The sequence below is a fragment of the Temnothorax curvispinosus genome, unplaced genomic scaffold (genome assembly GCF_003070985.1).
Source record: "Temnothorax curvispinosus isolate PA1 unplaced genomic scaffold, ASM307098v1 QBEX01007135.1, whole genome shotgun sequence".
Lineage (NCBI taxonomy): Eukaryota > Metazoa > Arthropoda > Insecta > Hymenoptera > Formicidae > Temnothorax > Temnothorax curvispinosus.
This window is the reverse complement of record NW_020216915.1, coordinates 29368-51145: the sequence shown is the minus strand read 5'-3', so window position 1 is coordinate 51145 and position 21778 is coordinate 29368. Positions and strand designations below refer to the sequence as shown.

Sequence of the window (21778 nt, the reverse complement as noted above, 5' to 3'; positions counted from 1 at the left end):
TTCTACATGCGGATATATTTTCCTCCCTTCTTCCCTCGTATCCCTATCTCGGGACTCGACACTAAATTAAATTGACCGACACTTTGTAGCTGGATATAGGCATCGGCTTTTGTTTACTCCGGGGGTACCGGTATTGATCTCCGACGTCTTCAGGGAGGGCTCCCGGTTACGACGAATGACGGATAATTTCTCCTTTTTCCTCTGTCGCGGAAAACTGAACGCCGATTCGTGAAACGGGCCGGATACTCCTCGGAGACCTCGCATCGTTTCTCCTCCTACGTTTTATTAACTCTCGGTCGATTAGTCGACCTCGAAGCACCCCACCTTCGATCGACCGTCTGGGATTTGCCGTCGAATCGTTCTCTTCTTTATATGTCGTAATTGCGGAATCGAGTCGCGTGAAACATCGTCTTGCGAGTAAAGAGCAAATTTATCTCAGATTTAAGAGTATAATGTCTAAATGATTACACATAAACTATTGGTACATTTACAGTGCTATATCTTTATTAGAATGTAAAAATATAACAAGGAGAATTTTATTATAACTAAATTTTATTATAAAGGAGAATTTTATTATAAAAATATAACAAGGAGATTTTATTATAACTAAATAAGAACAATTATATTAATTTTAATTAATTAATTCCGACTAATATTTTTACGATCTTTATACAACAAAGAGAAGTCTAAAATACCGCTTTATCTACGTAACGAAGATCACCAGCAAAAATATTCGACAAAAAAATGATTTAATGTTTATCTCCTTGCGAACAGGTACAATCGCGATGTCAATACATTTATTAATATTACTTAAGCAACCAACGTCGGACTAATTGCTAAATATAACGGCAATTATTCTATCTAGGTTTGCAGCAAGAGAGCCACGCCGGCCAACGTCCACTTGGCCGGTTTCTCCTTGCTTTTTAAATTAAACGTCCATACATATGTCGGGCCACGCGTGCGTGTTTTGTACACCGGGCACTCGTACATGTTCCTCAAATCCTGTTTGTCCTGCGTGATCGCGCGTACATTAATCACCGGCATCGCCGGGTATAATTCCTTAGGTCTGGAGTCGACGATGATTCCCGTTTGGACGTCCCATCGCGCGCCTTCCATAAATATTCCGTGAACGTAGGCCCCGTCCCTCGGCGCTGACCTAACGCGAACGAATCGGGAAGAAAGTCACTCCTCGGCTCGATATACAAGAACGAATCGACTTAACGGGCGACAACTATTCTGCCCCTCGCGACCGCGTAGATTATACCCGTGGAAACTTGAACTTTTGTCCAATTATTTTTCCTACTCACGTGAATTCCTCCTTGTTCTTCTTGGTCACGTCGCACTGAAGGCACATTTTGTCGAGCGGCAACTCGTGCCTCCTAGCTGTCGATTGCATGATGGCGGTGAGTAACGATTGGGGATTGAAAAACCCGGCGAGCCACACCGACGCCGGTAACTGGAAAAGGATTAATTTTATCGCGTTACGTCAGTTCTGTCTGTAAGAGCGTGCCGTCGTTGTATACTCTGTGTACACACAACGAAATCCGTGGACCATGTTTCCAGCTCTCTGATCCTGAGCAGCAGATCGACGAACCAAGCAGTCAGGCCCAATAAAGACGGATAAGCTCTGTTAGCCCATACCGGCGGAACTTGATCGAAGAACAACGCGTTCTCCAGGTCCTCCATGTCCGACGTTATGGTGAGCTCGCCCTTGAGGCCCAGATCTAATTCCCGCAGCGATCGTTTGATCTCGGTCGTCAGGTAATTCATCCTCTCGCATTCTTGAAAGGCGACGATTACGTAAGGTGTCCGTTCCTCCACCTTTCCCATAATCTCCGTCATGTTGAACTCCTCGGGTAGCTTCTCTATTATCTCGTCCAATACTTGCTTTACCTGCGAGATAAATACGACGCATGAGACATTTATATCTGCATATAATATATCTGCAAAGAAATATACATATATATAATAACACCTTTTCTTCTCTGGTAACTGTTTGTCCTCCCGAACCACCAGTATCACGCGGTTGCATCTCAAAAACTGTTCGGAATAAATTCTCAGCCGTCATCGTTAAAAAGCCGATTTCTGCATTTGGATGTAATCCATATAAATATGGTGATTCCGGTGGTATAGCTTCGTCAATATATGTGTGATAACCGACTAGATCTGTATTAGGGGGCGCGGGAAAACCTGAAATGCAAGGTGATTCGTGACTTTTAAAAATATTATTCTTCATTAATATTAAATAACTGAACGCGTCTGCTAGTTTACCTGGTGCCAGTTGCAATTCTCCGTCGATCAGGTCAGGCTGCATTAATTCTTCAAGGTAGGATACGCAAAGTCTTCTGTCCCAGTCGTCTGTTATATGGCCACCATACATAATTTCTCCGAAGAGATACCTTTTTAAAAATATTAATTATTAAATTCTTTTATTCGTAGTTTGAGGAATAATTTTAAGTTAAACTATATATTTACGTACGTAGCTTCCTTAATTCTACATAATTTTTAATAAATTATGCTGTGTATTTAACCCATTTATCTTATTTATTATTGATCTTAAAAATATAAATATATATTAACCTTAAATCTTCCCAAGGTACTTTCGGACTTGCTTCCAAATAATTGTAAAGCACACTGACACTGATATTCAAGTCTCCCACATTGAAGGGATATATTTTATTCCAACCCTGGGGTCCGAATTTACGACGTTCCGCGACGACTGCGTGGAAGTAACATAAAGAGAATAAAATTGCTTTGAACTCAGCTTCTTTAGAGCACATTTCTAAAGTCTCTTGAGTAAAATTGTCTAGAGCTTTATGCAAATTAGCTTGCATGCCGGTGGGTGGCTCGTTTGTAATTTTAATCGATGATTCCAGAATACCCTAAAAGTAATGAAACAATATCGATAAACAAATATTAAGTTTATTGAGTTAAGTTTTCATTACATTTAAACAATTAATTAAAAATTTACTGTCTACAAATTTTATAAAATAAAATAAAATAAAATTTATTTTATGGAATAAAATGAATGAAACAAAATTTTTAAATTAATTATCTTTATTTTAAAAATGTAAGGTAGAAATATAAGAATATTCTTACTTGAGGTATTATATGGCCGGCTGGCGTACTAGCCGGTTCTGCGCTCATAAACATTCTATAATCGGGATTAGAACCTTCCGCGGCCATTTCCAATTTCTTTTCCAATAGCGGAAGCCACTTTTTTACTAAATGTATATTTTGCAACACTACCCAATGCCCATTTTTGGCTGCTACGTCTATAGCCTGCTCGGCCACCGTTTCTTGTCCTTGACCGAGGGACACATTATGGAAATTTTGATTATCTGACATAAAACCAAGGCGACGCCCTAGATCCTCCACATCCTGAATAAATATACAAAATAAGACATTTTCTGTCTTATTATTTTATTCTGTCTCATTTTCTCGCTATTTCATTAATTGAATCTAATAATCTGATTTTTATTGGTGTGAACAAATTTTAAAAATTATTTTTTAAAACTGCGTTATGTATAAGAAAAACGGTAAAAGGAAATATTCCGTAATAACCTTCAATGGATTTACTCCGGGCGACAGAATAAAGAAAATGGGAGTGCTCGGGCTAGTCTCTTCGAAAGATTTCGCGAACTCCACCGTTCTCGCCTCAATATATCTCGCGCCGAGCTTCTCCTCAATAAATGCTGCGATGGCATACGTCATCCTGTCCGGCCTCAGAGCTCTCAGCATGCACAGACGTTGTATAGCCGTCTTATTTTTCCACTCTTGGGGAAACTTCTCGCGCTCCGGGCACTCGCACTCCACGAACTTTTTCCAGCGTTTGGCGGAACTCTCGATGTCTCGGTCCAAATTCCTTCAAACAAGCGGGATAAGTGGGTATAGCTAAAGCGACAACGGGACAACAGTTTCTCATCGTGCGTACCGAAACTCCTCCCTCGTAGCGAGACTTCTTATGCCACCCCAACTGGTGTTGGTGAGGAAATCGACCGGCGAGGTGACGTGTGGCGTTATAGGGAATCTCAGGAAGAAGTCCAGCTCGCTGGCCGTGACTTCGTTTCTCACCAATAAGATTTGAAAAGCCATTTGCGAGGCGAAAATCAGCTTGTCGCACTCAAAGAGTCCCCTACTGGTGTACATGAAGACCGAATACGTGATGCACTCGATCAGATTCTGCACTCTTCCCGCAACGTCGGCCGCGGGATTGGCCTTCAGGATCGCCTTTTGAAATACTACGCTGAAGGCCTTTAGCGAAAATTGGTAGATAGGATTGATCGTGTTCAAGTCGTTTAGAATGAAGTACAGCAACGAGGCTCTCGCTGCTGCCGGCCGATATAGTTCGCGAGCCGCGTCGATCTGTCGGCTGGTGCCGTGAGCCTCCGTAACTTTAGTCTCGATCTCCGCGGCAGTACGCTTAGTAGTCTCTAAATTCTCCACGAGAGATGTGTCTTCGAGGACATTGCTGCCGGCTGATGATAGCCTAAAATGATAACATTAAAATTAATAATTATATACATTGCATATATTTACTGCTCGTCAAGTACACTTATTTATTTGACGAACTCACATATCACTGGCTGCAAATGAATTAGAAAAAATATATATATAAAGAAAAAATATTGTTATAATGTATGAATTATAATTATTACAGAAAATTATTATTATTATTATAATTATTTTTAGAACCAAGCTTTTGAGCAAGCATTCTTGAGTGAAATGCATCTTATATAATTTATCGTGTATATGAGTTTATAAATCTTAATTGTTTAACGACAAATTTTTACCTCGACAGAAGCGAATCTTCAAGACTGTTGAGAGTAATCTTAAAGTCATTCTGTTGCCTGGTAAGCTCCGCCTTCAACTCCTCTAAATCTGGTCTCTCCGCCTTAACCACTTCCGCGAGCAATTGATCCTCCAAGCCGTCCCTCGTCACCGTAAAATTAATCAGCGTAGTTTGCGCCTGCATTTCCGGCTTATAATGGGGATTAGCCAGTTTTGTGTGCAGCAACAATCTGAACATGGAATTGTATTCCACTTCCTTATCGCCGATCTTAATGGCTCGGCCTTTCTTGATTAAATTTCGGCCGAGCAGAGGATCCAGGACGGGATCTACAGACTCCCCGATGTTCTCTAGCAGGACTGTAGATCCGTTTGCTAATGATAATTCGATCACGTCCAAATAACCACGTTGACCTAATCTGATCACTTTTAGCTCGTCTCCGTACTTCTCCTTGATCCACTTTATACCCTGAAGCTGTAAAAAATTTTTTTATTGAATTGAATTCGATTTTCTATCATTTCCTCTGATATATTTCGTATAATTTCTTGATACCTGTGGATCTATCATTAGCGGCCAACGATCGGAGTTGGTCAGTATCGTGGCGTTCTCTGTCGACATTCGATCGTTCGGCAATCCCTCGTTATTCCATTTGGCGATTTGCGTGTCATCCGTTAGCAGCGAGAGAGGATCTAGGCCTTCGGTAATTGGGATTGTCGGTTCCACGGTGCGCATGAACGGCAACCATTGCTTGTTTTGCAAATCCTGTCGGAATTGTTTTGTGAAACAACCCACGTAGGATATAAAAGCCGTCACCAATAGTACATCGCCGGGTAACGTCGATGCTTGCTGCATGAAGCTACAAATATTTGCATTTTTTACTTTGTTTATATAACGTTATAAAATAAACAAAATGCTTGTAAAAAATGCCCACTTGGCGACTGAATCGGCCCAACGAACATTTTCGGACGCCAGACCGCCGACTAATCTGTTCGCTAACGCGATTGTTGAATTTGTGGCATCGGCTTCCTGTTGGCATTTTAATTTCTCGGATGTCGCTTGCTCAAAGTCCGCCGTTAACTTTGCCAGCTGCTCTTCCAAAGACTGAAAAAAAGAGATCGGTTATCCAAACTGTTTTCATGATAAAGCATTGCATGTGAAATATATGTATATATGTGTGTGTTTATGGAACTTTTTGAAACTTTGAGGCATTGAATCAAATATTTGATATTGACGTTCACTTACGACTACTTTTCGCTTGATACCACTAAGCTTATCCTGAGCTGCAGCCAGCTCCGCGTTCGCATGTGCGAGTGCCTTCCGTTTCGGTTCCACGTCGCAAAAAACTTCGTAGAACTTGATGATATTGATCACCCAGGCGCATAAGCCCGCCGCGGCGGCTGACTTGGATCTTACGAACTCGGGCTCGAATTCGGAATCCTTGAGATAGGGCTGTATCGCTTTAATTACTTCAGGATGTATATTCTCTTTGTCATAATTGATCAGGGAATCCAAGAAGGTGTCCACTTTCGCCATCACGATCTTTATGGAGAAAACAAAGAAAATGACTTGTTGCTCAGATGAAATCACGATGAGAAATGTTCTCTCTCGAATTGTTCCAATTGATTTGACAATACCTTGGCAGCTTTCCAACTGCGATCCTTAGCTACTTTGCCAGCCGGTGCCAAGAGGACCATGACTGCGGCAGTGACGTTAGTTACAGCGCCGGGAGGCGAGCCGAATGATTTTAATTCTGTTAGATTCGCCTTGTTCAGAGTATTTAGAGCTTCCTGCGCGGCCAGCAAAGCAGGCTCGGCTTTCAGTAAGTCCGCCTCGCAGTCTTTTTGCTTCTTCGAAACTTCCTCGGCTATTACGGCCACTTTGGACTCCTCCTCGTCCGCTAAATTAAATAACATTTTTCAATTAAATTATCTTTAAATAGTATAGAACTGTATAATTTTTTATATATCATTAATGATGTTACAAACCTATTGCTTTCTCTTTTTGAACTTTCTCTGTCTCGACACCAACTATGGCAATTAGAGCGTCTGCCGCGTCGTTCTTCTGCTGTAATTCTACTTCTTGTACGGCCAACTTCTTTTTCAACTTATCCACTTGTACGGCCGTTGATCTCAATTTGTCCAAGCCGTTTTCCAATCTAACCACTCTAGCACGTAGTTCGGAAGTTTTTGTTTTTAACAATTTGATGTATAAACTTATTTGTTCCAAGAAAGACTTCGGGGTCGTGTAATTGTAACGACGCTCGCTGCTCAGATAATGACGGCTGGCTATATTTACGCTGGTGTGTGCGTGGGCCATAAATTTGGCAGCTGATTCTCTATCAGAAAAAACGTATTTCTTATATTTTGAGTTGTATATATATTATCTCTGTTTATATTAGCATATTATTCTATACCTGTAAGTTTCTGGTAGCTCCACCAGTTCTTGCAAAAAATTTTTTGATACAGACATTAATGCCTCCTGGGGCCACTCGTGAAACCAGTTTATCATTGTGCAGTTTATGATTGCCGGAAATTTTCTCGATCTGACCCGCAGTGTCGAACCGACGGGAGAAAAACATAATACTATCCTGAGTTGTCGGCGAACGCGATCGATGAAGAACTTCCAGCAATTTTCGCGTGTGTCCAACATACCGGCGCCTTTCACCTCGTTACGAACCCCTGATAAAATTTAATAAGATATATTAACGCTATCTCTCTAATGCTTAACGATTTTAGCAAATAATAATAATAATAAATAGTAATACTAATAAAGTGATTTGATAGATATTGAACTAAATAACAAAAATATTTTTGTAAAAATGTTACGCGCGATTATTTTACCTATTTTAATGTATCTAGCGTTTTAATTAAAATTGTTTTTTAAACCTGCTATTATATTCTCCACTTCGTCCTCGGCAAATAAATCGGGAACTTCTCCGGACGCGAGCATGTCATTGATAAGTACCAAGAATTGCTCGTTCGGCACTTGCGCGTCTGTCATCAAGAACATGAGACCTAAATTTTTCAAGCCTGCCTTCGAATACAAAGCGGCAAGTTCCAATTTCAGATCAGTTATTCCGTAGCCCTTCTTCAGCTGAACTTGGAAGACCTCCAGTGAACTTATGAAGGCTGCTAACCGCGAAAGACTCTGCTTACCGGAACCACCTACACCCACTAAGAGCGCACTGCCTCTGGGCGATTCCAGAATCCTATTTACGCGACATACGTGCATCATAGCGTCCTCGAAAAGCACTAAATTCATGGCCGCCACCAAATCATTATAGCTGACCATTGCTTCTGACAATAGCCGATGTAAAGTCGGCCAATCCTTGACGGGCATGTATTTCGGCTCTCCAACGCCTCCTAAACATTGCGCGATCTTTTTAGTAATTCCCGAAAAATTATATATTTTTATTTAAAAAAGGTAAATGATGATTATTAAATCTTGAAAAATTAAAACAGTATATTAGTAACGTTGTAAAAATGTTTGCAACAGAAAATTAAAACAGAATTAGAAAATGTGGACCTGCAAAATGGCAATAAATGTTAGGCTTTTCCAGAATCGCGCTCTCGTCCACTTCCTCCACATTCTTTTTCAGAATATCGAGTTGTAGTTTCAAAAAACTTTCGATGTCTTTCTCGTCCGTTAGCTTATCTCCGTAGACGCGTTGAGTTTCGTGCATCCAGAGCCTAATTAGATCTACCGAAGACTGTAAGCACTCGTTGCCGCTGAACAATAAACCTTGAAAGCAGTTGGAAAGTTCGCGGAGATTGAAGATATAATGGAACTTCACGGCTGTCGGTAGAAACATTTGAGCGCAACGGTGATGCAGTTGAATGCTTGCTTGCACGATGTTGGAGCATAATTCAGTGACGCTTACAGGAAACCTGATTAGTATTATCGTTAATTAGCATTATAACAATAATCGAATAATTTTCGAGAATTACAAGTTACAATGTTATTCGATAAACGATATTCAATTATCGTGAGTGTATATTTGATATGTAGAGAATTTGATTATCCATTCCAATATTACCTGTGTTCTACATTCGCGAGATGCTGCGACAAAATGGATGTATATATCATCGTCAAAGAATCCACGTTTGGGAAACTGATGGCAAATACAGCGAAATGCCTTTGCAATCTCGGATTAATCGTAAACGATCCAGCGGTCGGATTCATGCAGCTGACGTATTGACAATTATGAATATCCTTCAGGGTTAATTTTGTTCGATCATACCAATGACCGTAATCTAAGTGTTGCCTAATTAACGTGTGAGGCTGAACGGTGCCGTACGCGTCCACTTCCGGCATGTTCATGTCGTCGATGAAATACACTAAGGTTTTGTTTCCCGGCGGGCCGTAATTTCTGCCCGCTTTCTTTTCCAATGATTTCTCCAGGATCTTCTGCAGCATTTCGGATGAAGTGTAGAAATTGAACGGCACATTGGAAACCGCGTAATTCTCAGAAAGTTGAAGAAGTTTCTCGGCGATCAGGACAGTCTTGCCGCAACCAGCCGTGCCGACCAACATTACCGGATGTTTCTCCGGCATCAACAAGTCGAGAAAGTATTTTATTCTGATACACTCCGACGTGTAGACAAGAACGGCTTGCAGTGGCAGCTCCGGATCCAACTCGAACTTCGGGAGACGTTCCGTCCAGGGAAGGAAACTTCTCGTCTCGTTGTCGATGTAATAGTCGAAAACCGTTCCTTGCGACGGAAATTTCACCTGCTTGAATTCGTTGGTCCACCATTTAGTGAACTCTACTCGATAATCCACAGTTTGATCCTGAAACATGGAAGAACCGAAGGCCCAAACGGCGGCGAACACGAAATAAAGTTCGTAATGATCCTTGTGGAAGTCGCTGGTCGTCAGCTCTGGTCTTAAGAGACAATGAAGAAGATGGCACAGCATCTCGACGTGCGCCATGTCGGCTATGGGCGTTATCTTCTTGAATCTCGTTCGCAGAGTCTCGAGACAAGTGGGGATGTATTTGTCGAATAGCATGACCAGATTCGACTTCTCGTTCGGCGAAGATCGCTTCTCAACCCAACTGGTCACGTACGGATTCCACCCTAAATCCTGCGGATTTATGTACAGGATGCCGGCACGCGAGACCGTGGCGGGTGTAGCGGTTCTCAGATTCGATATTTCGAAGAGTAATCTCATGGCCGGTGTGAGGGCGATTCGTTCATTGCTGGCCAACGTCAGAACTTTGTTGTCGTCCATAACGGTATTCAGCGATTCGATCCACATTGGATCGATATCGCCGTCCAGGACGATCCACTTTGGGTGTTCGCCGCCCAAGTTGGCCTGCTCTCTCATTATCACCGAGAAGAGGCCGTCTTTCCACTCCCGCGTCGCCGGGTTGATGATACCGAAGAGCTCGTCGTTGGTCACAGCCTTGGGATTAAGATCGTTGTAGACCGGCCTTCTTTTCATATTGTGATAAGTCTTAAATAGCGTCTTCCAAACTTGAGTCTTTCCCGAACCAGCTATACCTACGATAAAGACAGAGTGTCTCACTTCTAACAATTCCTCGAGTTGCACGACCTTGAGAATGACACCGTCTTCCGGTTGCAGACTTAGATCGGTGGCCGCTTGCTTAACCATCTTCTCGAACTCGACGTCTCTTTTTCTAGGAACGTCCAATGCCGGGAATAAATCGGCTATCAGTCCCATAAAAACTGGCAGATCGTCCGACACTACTTTAGGAATGTTGAAGTCTCTCAGGGCTCGCATTAATACCTCTTCTTCCGGTCTGCCGGGATCGCCTCTTTTCAAGCTACCGGCGACTACCAAAACCGACTTTATCGCCCTCAAACCCCAATCATAATGATCCTGTTTGGACAATAACTCCTTGCACAATGTATACAACGTGATGAACTTTCTCGCGAGAACTCTTGCATCCTGAAATCCTTCCGCTACTAACATTATCTCGCATATCAGCTCGAAGTCGGGCACTACCATGGCGCAGGGACGGAAAAGCGCCTTCAGATTCTCCGGCAGTTCCGTACGACCGGCATAACCGGGATTCATGGTGATGAATATGCCAACGGTCGGCTCGAGAGCTATCATCTCGCCCATGAAGTTGAACTTTTCCTTCTTATCCCTGATGGCGTCTTGAATCGATTTCACTTGCACGGCGACCACCGAGAGCACCTCGACGGTGATCCTGTTGAATTCGTCGAAGCAACCCCACGCGCCGGTCTGCGCCAGACCCTTGTATATGTTACCGCAGGACTTGTAGTCCATCTGCTCGGAGCAGTTGAACACGTACACCATTATGCCGAGAGCTCTGCCCAGATCTTTTGTGGTCTCGGTTTTTCCGGTTCCGGCCGGTCCTGCTGGACCACCGCCCATGATAAGATGTAGAGATTGCGTCAGAGTTATGTAGCACCTGTCCGTTAGTGGCGTTATGACCAATCTGGGAGCAAACAGACGTATTATACACATTACATCAGTGACCGATGAAAACGTACCGATATTAAGTAAAATATAATGCGTGTTCTGACCTGGGGGTATTACCCAGGTATTCGTGAGAATATTTGAACTGTGCGTCGCAAATATTTGCGAAGCAATCTTTTTCCTTCTCGTCCCATCTGTGTCGCAGCTGACTCTGCCATTGGAAGGCCTGCGCGCTCTCCACCTTCGACTGCACCAGCTTCGTCACGACGTCCCTGGAGTGGACGTCGATCGTACAAATGGTCATGACCTTCTGCCTCTCCTGCTTAGTCAATTCTCCTATCAGTAGCGTGATCAAAGTGCTCAGCTGCGAGATCTGCTTCTTCAGATAGTCTTTGATCGAGTTATCGTAGCCCTCCTCGAGACGCGCGAAGGCCATATTGACCTCGGTAGTCCACCAAATCTGCGTGCCGCAGAGAGACACCTGGGCCGGATAATCGAATAGCCACTGCTCTCGCGGCTTTTCCTCATACAACACAACCGCTTCGCTGAAGTAATGCCGGATGGACACGCGCATGGCTTTCTGAAGACGATTCAACCATCCTTCCACGGGACCTTCGCAAATCATCTCGCAGTTTGCGAATTCCACGTATTCGCCGTCTTTAGCAAACATGCCTGAAATATAAGTGAAACGTTAAATGACTAATATTTAACACTAAATATTACCCGGAATTAATTATTTACCTAGGACGCGCTTTACCGAGGTGTCTTTAGTGTCAAAGTTCAGACGCGCCATAGAATCGAATAACTTTGTCAAGTGTTTTGCCACTATTTCCGGTTGGTTTCCGTTCGAGAGTACATCCAACAGATCGCTAGAAGAGACGAAGTAGAATCGCGGGAAAGCGAGACGCTTGGTCTCGAGATACTCCGCCAAGGCTTTCTCGCACAACACGAGCCCTTTTTGCAAAATATCTAAAGCGGACACGAGACCGTCCTTATTTGTTGCCTCGACGACGTTCGGCGTTTTCGCCATCTCCTCCGTCATCTCCTTAAATTCCTTGTCGATGCGATCGAATCGCTCAGCATCCACCGGCAACTGCCGTCGAATATCCTCGGACGACATAAAAATGCTTTCGAGGTGCATCCAAGTACGTTGAACCTCGAACCAGATCGTCGTCACTTGATCGGCGATACTCAATTTCTTCTGCCACGACGACACCTCCTCCAGGAAGTGCGCGATAAATTTCGAAGTGATCAAATTTTGTAATTGCACCTGCAATTTTAGGACGATATTTCTGTTACTGATTGCAAGCTGTTGGTTCAAAACGTTTAAATGGTCTAACTTTGAAGTTGAAATATTAATTAAGCAACCTGGTTTTCCTCTAAAGTCTCAATCAATTCTTCACTAGCTCTTATTAAAGTAGCTCCCGTGCGAGCGTGAACTTCCCGCTCAAATTCCATTTTCGACCACGTAACATTCAATTCTTTCATGTATTTTTCCATGGACATTTCTTTAACTGCTTTATCCACTATATTCTTAACTTCCTCCTCGCATTCGTGGAGATTCAACTCGAGCAGATCGGCTAGAGTCGTCGATTCGTCCATTACAAAACGAACCTACGTATAAAAAAATCGTCTGACGATCTCAGCTGCATTTTCTCTATAAAAAGCTATTATATCGGTCGTGTGACTTACTTTAATTCATAATATAATTTAGAGTGATGTAGGAAGTTGCTAAATAACGTAAAATATGTGACTTTCTGTATTTATTAGCAAATTTATTAAAAAATCGTACAATGATTCATACAATGAATGAATAATGAGAAACTTACATAATGAAAGAATGATGGCAACTATAAATAAGCGGATTATCAGATTTCTAGCGATGCTAAATGTGGCTATTCTTATTTTTATTTTATTATTAAATGCGAAATTTATATTAAAATCAGCACTAACTCAGATAAACACATTCAAACAGGCTTATATAAATATGAATCTTGCGAATAATAAAATTCTAAAATCCTAGCTTTATATTAACCAGCGTGTCGCATGCTGCGTTATAGCCATGCTTACAAAATAATGTACACTTATGACGTGTAACAGTGCGCGCTTATGAAAATCTATCGTGCCGAGATTGATTTTGTCATACGAAAATTTAACTATTGAAAATATAAATGAGAATGTAGTTTAAAACTAAGTTCACGTGGTATGCGTATGTACAGCGGACTTACGGTCATTTCTGGAGTCATGTTGCCCAATTTCTGTAACACCGATAGCGTATATATACAGCGGTGCAACTAAGTCTAGTATGATTTCATGTGATTACACACACTCGCATTATGAAATTGTTATATACAATTTTACAGGATTATATCAAACGTGATGATAGTAGCATAATTAAAAATGTTAGAAATATAAATAGGTAGGGCGTTGAGCTTGTATGAATTTATGTTTTCTTTCAGCTAAAGATATCAAGTATATCTCCTAATTTGCACGAGTTTATACCGTAGGGAAATGAATTAAACATCCGCTCCGCGATTTCCAGCGATACCTTAGTACTATTCATCAGCTGTCGCCAGTGTCTCTCCCGAATAGCTGGATTTTGCAATTCCCCTACGGCACGCAGCGACGTAAGCATATTCTTCACCGTCGCTTCCAACGATACGTAGGTGTCCCATGGCCGCATTTCTTTGTCCAGTGCTACTCGACAAAATATATCCGATGAGATAAAAATTGTACTGTTTTAATTTAGGAAAACATTTTAGCATGATTTCGCAGATAATAAAATACAGCTGTATCTTACGTAACGGTAATTTGAGTTGTGCGAAAGAGGGAGCGCGAAGAACAGTAATATTTTATAAAGATATATTCAGGACATAAAACCGCGCAATTCGAGGGAATCTTTCGGGAGCGCGGACAATTTCTTAGCTACTAACCACGTATCTCCTTCGCAAACTTCTTGCACTCGATGTCCATATTCTCCACGTCGATTTTCCTCCAGGGCGTCGTCTTCCAGCCCTCGATACTACTCTGCACTATATTTACATAATCCCAGAGCTGCTTAAGCATCTTCAGCTCCCTCCTGCACTGCCTCAGCTGTTTAAATTCGGGTACCGTCACTTCAAACAGCGAGGCGGATTCTTGTATATCCTTCATTTGACATTCCAGCATCGCGATCTCCTTGTGGGCCTCGTCTGACAGCTCGTACGGATTCTTGCAGTCGTACTTAAAGAACAGGTATCGTCGAAATGCCTCTCGATACTGACTTATTGTGATGTCGAACGCGGAGATCCGACCCCGAATTCTCGATACTTCGCCTATTATTTTCATACATCTTTATTATATTTAATGATTAGTAGGAATGGTTATATAATATGTTGCAATAATATTGTATAATATAATATCTAAACGTAAAACTAAATTCTAAAAAATTTCGTTTTTAGGTAACAAATATTAGGTGCGCTACTACTAATTTTAAAAAAATGTGTGAATATTCTTATCTGTATGTTTTTAATTAAATAAAATACTTCGTCGACTGACAATAGTATTGTCAGCTTTATAATAACGTCGGTAGCATTTTATCTTACGTACCTGCTTGCAATGGCGCAACTTGCTGCTTCACCATAAGAGCGAGTTTTTTCGTGTTTGCCCATTGCTCCGGCAACTCTTGCAACAGCACGTTTACTTCTTCGGGTATATCTTGATCGTAGAACTTGAGCAACTCAATGGTTTCCTCTAATGGGTGGAACATCTCGTCCGTAGTTGGCTGGCGTTCCTTCACCTGCAGTAGGTAGCCCATTACGCTAACTAGAGCCGCATAATCGCCCGGTTGTACTTGCTGTAACAATCCCTCGTCCGCTAATCTGGAAACCGAATACTAGATTAAAGAGATAAGCCATAAATGATGATAATGATTAAAATTAAAAAATATGCGAGTTAAGAAAAATAATGATTTAAATGTTGTATTTAGAAATGAGATCTTATATTGAATTTTGAGATATTTGAATTATATTACATACGTTTTATGTGAGAGTATACCTTATGAACGTTCCCAGATCAGAGAGGCTGCTTGTTACACGATCGACCAAATGTTTTTTGAACATGCTCGACCATTTGCACACCGTATTCAGTACCGACTGTCTGAAGGGTCTTAGATCTACTCTGAACCAGCCACAAAATGCTTTGGACAGATCCATTTCTTCGATCTCGAGATAGAGGCCCTCGTAAAGGTCAATTTGTTCGCGGAATTGCTCCATTTTCGGCGGTGACTTCGTCGGACCTTTAGGGTCCTGAGTCGCCACCATGTCCATTTCTTCCACTGACAATTGCCGACTGTACTCGAGAAATTGTTGCATTACAACATCCCTATCATCCAACCATAAATAGGCGTAACCTAATCGAAAATTGAAGCGTTGCATTTAAAGATTTAAAAAACAATGCGTGTAATTATTAGTTTATATTTCGGAATAAAGAAAATAGAGAATGTTTTAGAATCCATTTCTTAATTTCAATTTTAATTTTAATTTAATTTTCTCAGATATATAATTTATATGATAAATGTTTAATGTAAAATTGTAACTCTTTGAAAATTATATTATGTTATATGAGATTTTTGACGAATTATTGTCGAAAAAATACTGATAGTAGTATTAAAGACTTCATTCAAATCAAAACTATTGTAAACTAGATTGTTACAATCATACCTTCAAAGTTACTACAAAAGTCAGTAGCCTCCTCTACGGCAGTAGCTACGCTTGTCAATATCTCGTCTTTCATTCCCTTCATATCTGCGTCAGATGCTAATTCTTCAGCATATCCTACAGAATCATTTTTTAATCTCGGTACCAAACCGGCCATGCCGGTAATGTCATTTAACAAGCCGAGAATTAACTGATCAAGCCCATCTGGATCTTCGGGTTCCAACGATGGCATATAATACAAATCTGGTTCCCTGAGCTCTAATTTTGCTTCAAGTAACGGCTCGCACTGACCGATTGGATCCATACTTTCCGCCAAGTAGCCTAAATGTAACGATGATAAAAAGATATTCGATTTTATTAAATCGATTGATGATTAAAAAAGATATGTTAATTAAATTTTCCGTGTCATTAAATGTGGTTTTTTCTTAATTTAAAAATGGATATAAACCTAAAGAGCAACCAACTGCTTTTCGAAGGGACTCGATCACGATGTCGTCGATATACTTCACGTATTCTTGCCAAGCTTCCTGTTCGGTCTCGTTAATTTGAAAGAGCGTTTTATTTTCTTCCAATATCGAGTGTATCTGCTCAGCGCCCTTGGTGATTTCCGCGTAACGTTTCGATACTTTTTCCGAACGATCTTCCAAGGCCAGCAATGTCTCCTTACGACGGTCCTTCCGTTCTATGAGGGGCGTTTTCGTCCAAGGTTCCAAAATGTTTCTAATCTTCTCCACGTTCGATTGGGCGGACTTCATGCGCTTCCACAGCCCCTCCACGAGATCACCTAACTCCGTTATATATTCCAGAAGCCCGTCTGATCTCCAGCATAGCTCATCTTCTCCGCGAGATATCAGGGAATCGATTCGCGCTACTTCCAACTCGATTAGATCAAACTCAACACGCTTGGTTGTTTTATGTATGTTGTTGTATGAATCCACCGTTCTACCTAGCATCGTGCGAAATTTTCTGAACGTCTCCGCGCTCTCGGATACCTAACGATGCGATATAAAATGGAAATAATTAAACACCACGTAGTAACGACGAATTTCCGTAAAAATATAAAAAAATTATTCCGAGCACGAAGACATAATTTTGCTCGTTTCACTTAAAGCACGCATTTAAGACTATGTACCTTAATTGCTTCTTCGGGAATATCGGAATGCGACATTTGTTTCAAATAGGTCACTTCTTTCAATATTGCGAGAAGATCGGGATCGAAATTTAATAGCAAAATATTGTTCTCTCTACAAACCAGATGACGGTTGAGACCAACGTCAACAGTTTGCGGTACCGTACGTGCCCATTCAGTGAAAAGATCGTTTTCTTTATTGGCAAATATTTTTATTAATCTTTCGTGACGTGCCATTATATTATTACCTTCGTCGCTGTGAACGATTCTGCAAATGAAAGAAGTTATAGGTAACTATCAGATTATTGAAGAGATATTTATTTTTCTCTTCAAATTTCATACAATTTTCTACATAAAAATACGAACCACTCTTTGAATTCTATCTAGAAGATAAAGTTAAACAAATTTTTGATACATACGGATGCGGCATGGCTTTGAACGATTGTACTGGCAAGTTGATACGCTGCCGCAACATGCTAGTGAACGTTAAGGCAGCTGCCAAAGGCGGTAGATCAATCAGAGCACCTCTGCTACCGCGATTGAACAGAACTTCCACTATCGAAAGTTCCATGTTTAAAAGCTCGAGAATCCTGGTGTATCGATTAGTGAATTGTTTTCGTATGACAGGACGCTCCAACACTGATCCAACGATATTTATCAACTGATAATTAAAAACGAGCTTCTTTTACGTTTCGGACATTTGAAATCCATTGTGGTAAGAAAAACAAATGAATTACAAACCTTGAAAACACTTTCAAGATTGCCGCAGTCGTCGAAAGCCTGGCACAGAATCGCTGCTAGTTTACTGTCGAGGTCGATAATGGATTCAGCAAACTTAGCGCAATCGACGACGAAGGATTCGTCGTCCGGCTCGAGAACGTCGCTGGCCCTCACGGTGAACGAGACGAAAAGCTGCTGGAATTCTTTGAACACGCTTATGATCCTCGTGCTCAAAGACCGTCCGAGAATGCCACCTATTTCAATCTTCTCCAACTTGGAAAATTCAAGGACGGTATCGAACAGCCACTCGATATCCGCCAGCCGTTTCAGGAAAGCATCGAGACGAGTGAAGACGGCGGTTGAATTGAATGTCCAAGGTGGAGCCTCCGGTTTCAAGCCAGGCATGTGTTTTCTCAATTCGAACTGTTTTTTGAACTCCTCCAGTACTCCTGATTGAAAAACATAATAAATCTTTCAAAAAATTTATAACATTTAATCAATAATGTGTTATTTAACAAATCTAGCACTTGAAAATTTCTGCACTTATTGATAGATTGATGATTTTTCATATTTCGATGTAATGTAAGAGGATAACTTAACAAATGGTTATTACCTCTCGATATTTTAACGCGCTGAAGAGCTTCGTCGACATCGCTCTGAAATATCGACGTCGGGTCGAGAAATCGGCGTGCCTCCTGTATCAATAAGTTGCATATCTGCCGGAGTATAATGATGAGTTTACTAGAGCTTTGATAACTCTTGCAATTTGCCCATGCTAATCCGAGCGAGTGTACGAGAGTTGCCATCAGCGGCTTAGCTTCGGCGAAGTCGATCTCTTCCACGGACTTGAAGCACTTCGCCAGAGGTGTCAAGTACAGTGATATGTCCTTCGCTTCGGCCAAGGAGGAGACGACATTGTCGAACAACGTGCGGAAGCAGGGAAAGTACGCGCTGTCAGTTTTCTCGAGAATTGTCGCCATCTTCTTCACGCGATCCTCTTGCAGTTGATCGTAGATGTATCTGCAAGATGAGCGCGATAATAAATATTTTTACTGCAGTATATAATATACGCGTTGTACTATAAATGAAAGAAAAGTGCATTCGACTGTCTTATAAAAGTGCCATATGAAAAATGTGTGTCGTCTATTACTCGATACCTCAAATTCGCCAATCTGGCAGACCAGTACTCCAGTTCGATGTTGGGCGTCGGGTTTTGTCCGTTTTCAAACGCGACGCTGGATTCGTGAGTGACCACGTCGTTCACCAAGTAAGCCCACTTAATCACCACACCCTCTATAGCACTTTTTAGATACAGATCAGCCGCTTGCGGTCCCTCTGTAGAAACCAATCTCTCGACTTCCGCCACCTTTTCGAGACCTGCTGGCATCGGTAGTACCGTTCGTCCATTTACCTGACCTTTTACCTGTGCATTCAAACGTAATATTTTTTATTAAAGGTTTTATTTGAAAAGGTAGAATTTTAAAATACTTAATTATATCGATTGCTTTATTACCTGGTACAACGTACCACGGAGAGCGTGTACGTGCTTACATATGTCGTGAATCGCTATTTCCGGCAAGTCTTTGTGATTTTCCGGCTTGGTGAGAAGTGGAGCGACGATATTATCTACTAACGTAGCCAATTGGTCGACAATTCGGTGGGATAGATCTCCCACGATTAACATAGCTGAACATCCTTCCTTGTCTCTTGGTAATGGCGCTTCCTTTATCTTGATTGCGTAAACTCCTACATTAATGACATAAATTTGTTCTTTAATATAAATGCTACTCGTAATATACGATAAATAAATCAGCGTTGAAGCGGGATAAAAAGTTCTTGGAGATTATTAATTATTGTTAAAATATTTCTGATCATTCAGTCGTGATACAACAAATTGCAATCATGAAGAACTCACCCTTTGTTCTCTGGCACGGTATGGGAAAACTGGACGATGCCACTAATTGCGCATTCGGTGTTAAAACGACAAAAAGAGCAACTGGTAACGGTTTGTCCAAGAAATCCAACACCACGTTTCGATAGTCTTCCGTCAGTAATAATCTTCCCCATTTTTCCGGCTTTAATTTTAAACTCTTCTGCACGAAACCGCCAATGTATTCAAGTCGAAAGTCGAGCGGTGCTTCCGGAGTAGTCATTTCTGTTCACAATACCAAAAAATATTCGCATATTTTCTTCTATTAGGAATTTTAATGTAATTTCCTTTTTTAAATAATAATTTTTGTTCAGAAGCAAATATACATATATGGAGGGGTAAAAACCACAGTGGTGTAAGTCAAATTTTTAAAAATATTTTCTCGTGTGCATAGATGCAATCTGTATAATATATAAATTGCATCTATGCACGCGAGAAAATATTTTTAAAAATTTGACTTACACCGCTGTGGTTTTTACTTCTCCATATAATGTCTCGTTGATAGATGCACGTGTGTCTGTTTGTCGATTATAATTATAATAAAGGGAATTAAATACGTCGATTAAATTTTTAGTCAGCAGATTAATGGCAATCTCCCGCTTGCGCGATGGCAAAACTCGAAAAATGAATGACCGAACGACTCCGCGCCGAAGACTCGAGCGACTTAGCTTCTCGCCTTAGTTCACCGCGGGGACGAGCGGTCGTGAAACGCGAATATTCGCTGACGCGGGGTATCATGCTCGTTAAATGGCTGTCATGCAAGCGGGTCAGGAAACCAGGTACGGACTGAACCAGCAAAAAGCAGTCTGGCATTGGACGATCGTGTCTCTCCCGAGTTGGAACCCCCGCACCCTCGGTTGGCCGCCCTATTGTCGCGAGACGCACGTAATATGCTGAAAACAACTGACATTGCACGCGATGTCCGCCTTCCGCGCAGCGGCAGGTACGATCTCATTCCTCCTGCAAAGTTTCCTCAGGCTCGCGCACCCCGAGTCTTCCGGTCGCTAGCGTGACGTTACGTTTCGACTCCTTCTACCTGCTTCCTGCTTCTACTTGCCTCGCAACGACGTAGATCTTCGCTACATTCGTAAGTTTCCCCAATACTTTCGCGAATATTAGCGCGTCGTAAGACAAAGTTAACACTCTCATTGCTTGTCGCACGTTTGGCGAAGTCTTTTACGTGGAACATGACTTTGTTATCAAGACCTGTTCTCCATGTGTTCCTATAGTTTTATAAAATATCGTGGAGTAACTACGCCGATGTTATAACATAAAATTTTTGTTATCGTAGAAGGTATAAACTGATTAGTTTCGATTGAAGTTTAGTGTTTTCCAAAGAAAATTTTCTATGAAAGTGTCGCAGTGGAAGTGATAATGACAAGATGAGAAATAAAATTCTTGCAGTTACTTCTCGAAGTTAATCCTATCTTTTCTCACAAACGTGAACATATAATATATTAATCAATATCAATTATGAATCCAAAATGCTCGTCACGGAAAGTCCACTTAATGCAAAATACGATCGTTCGGAATGTCACTCTGTGCCGTGCACCATTTTCGCGCACAAAGGAAATAATAGACTTGAATATCTCGATCGATTGGTCATAAAATCTGTATATTTAAGAAAAGAACTACTTTCACTCTATATACTCTCATGCGTAATTATACTTTTTCTGCAGCAGTTTTTTCATTATAATTAATGAATTGTGACTTCAGGTTTTTTTTACTTACTATATAAAATCTCTTCCGCATTTTCGAGAAACGTGAGGTAGGTAGAAAATATTTCATGCGATGTATAACATTCTGAAATTGTTTAAATATGCTTCAATTTTTCTCTTGCGTCTAGAAATTAAATAAGCGGTGTTAAACGTTTTTAATTTTACAAATATCAGATAAATTTGCATGAGAAAGGGCGCAAAATGTTGTTACACGTGCAACTCAGATTGGATATAAGTTCAACATCACTATAATGTTCAAAATGAGTGTATTAAAAATGGCTCCGGTTGTGCCCGATCGAGCCTGCCGCTCGTGCTATGGGGGTGAAGAGAGTTTCTCTTTCATCGCTTTAATCCCGGCACACGCACGTGCACGCACACGAGCTA

The 21778-nt window shown here is 41.3% G+C and overlaps 1 protein-coding gene across 1 annotated transcript; it reads right to left on the bottom strand.

The window, feature by feature from the left end:
• Nucleotides 1–652: 652 nt before the first annotated feature.
• On the bottom strand, nt 653–20286 carry LOC112456765 (dynein beta chain, ciliary). The gene is made up of 37 exons (XM_025019511.1): nt 20156–20286; nt 19662–19901; nt 19260–19492; nt 18904–19169; nt 18360–18766; nt 17768–18195; nt 17446–17687; nt 17030–17294; nt 16346–16889; nt 15901–16218; nt 15236–15590; nt 14789–15060; nt 14134–14514; nt 13749–13897; nt 13429–13458; nt 12569–12814; nt 11942–12470; nt 11308–11872; nt 8826–11219; nt 8315–8676; nt 7675–8151; nt 7203–7467; nt 6775–7124; nt 6424–6686; nt 6032–6328; nt 5721–5890; nt 5342–5645; nt 4794–5263; nt 3935–4489; nt 3565–3865; nt 3100–3381; nt 2581–2882; nt 2272–2399; nt 1976–2190; nt 1537–1893; nt 1308–1456; nt 653–1156 (listed from the first exon to the last, which is right to left on the bottom strand). The coding sequence occupies exons 2-37, from the start codon at nt 19897–19899 to the stop codon at nt 862–864; spliced, it is 13404 nt and encodes a 4467-aa protein (XP_024875279.1). The 5' UTR covers nt 19900–19901; nt 20156–20286; the 3' UTR covers nt 653–861.
• Between the last annotated feature and the right edge of the window lie 1492 nt (nt 20287–21778).

Bases quoted from the DNA above. Each gene is read 5' to 3' on its own strand.
- LOC112456765 (XM_025019511.1), bottom strand. From the start codon at position 19,899: ATGACTACTCCGGAAGCACCGCTCGACTTTCGACTTGAATACATTGGC. The intron at 5,891-6,031 runs GTAAGTGAACGT...TCTTTTTTTCAG, and splicing joins GTATCAAGCGAAAAGTAGTC to TCTTTGGAAGAGCAGCTGGC. The intron at 2,883-3,099 runs GTAAGAATATTC...CATTACTTTTAG, and splicing joins CCGGCCATATAATACCTCAA to GGTATTCTGGAATCATCGAT.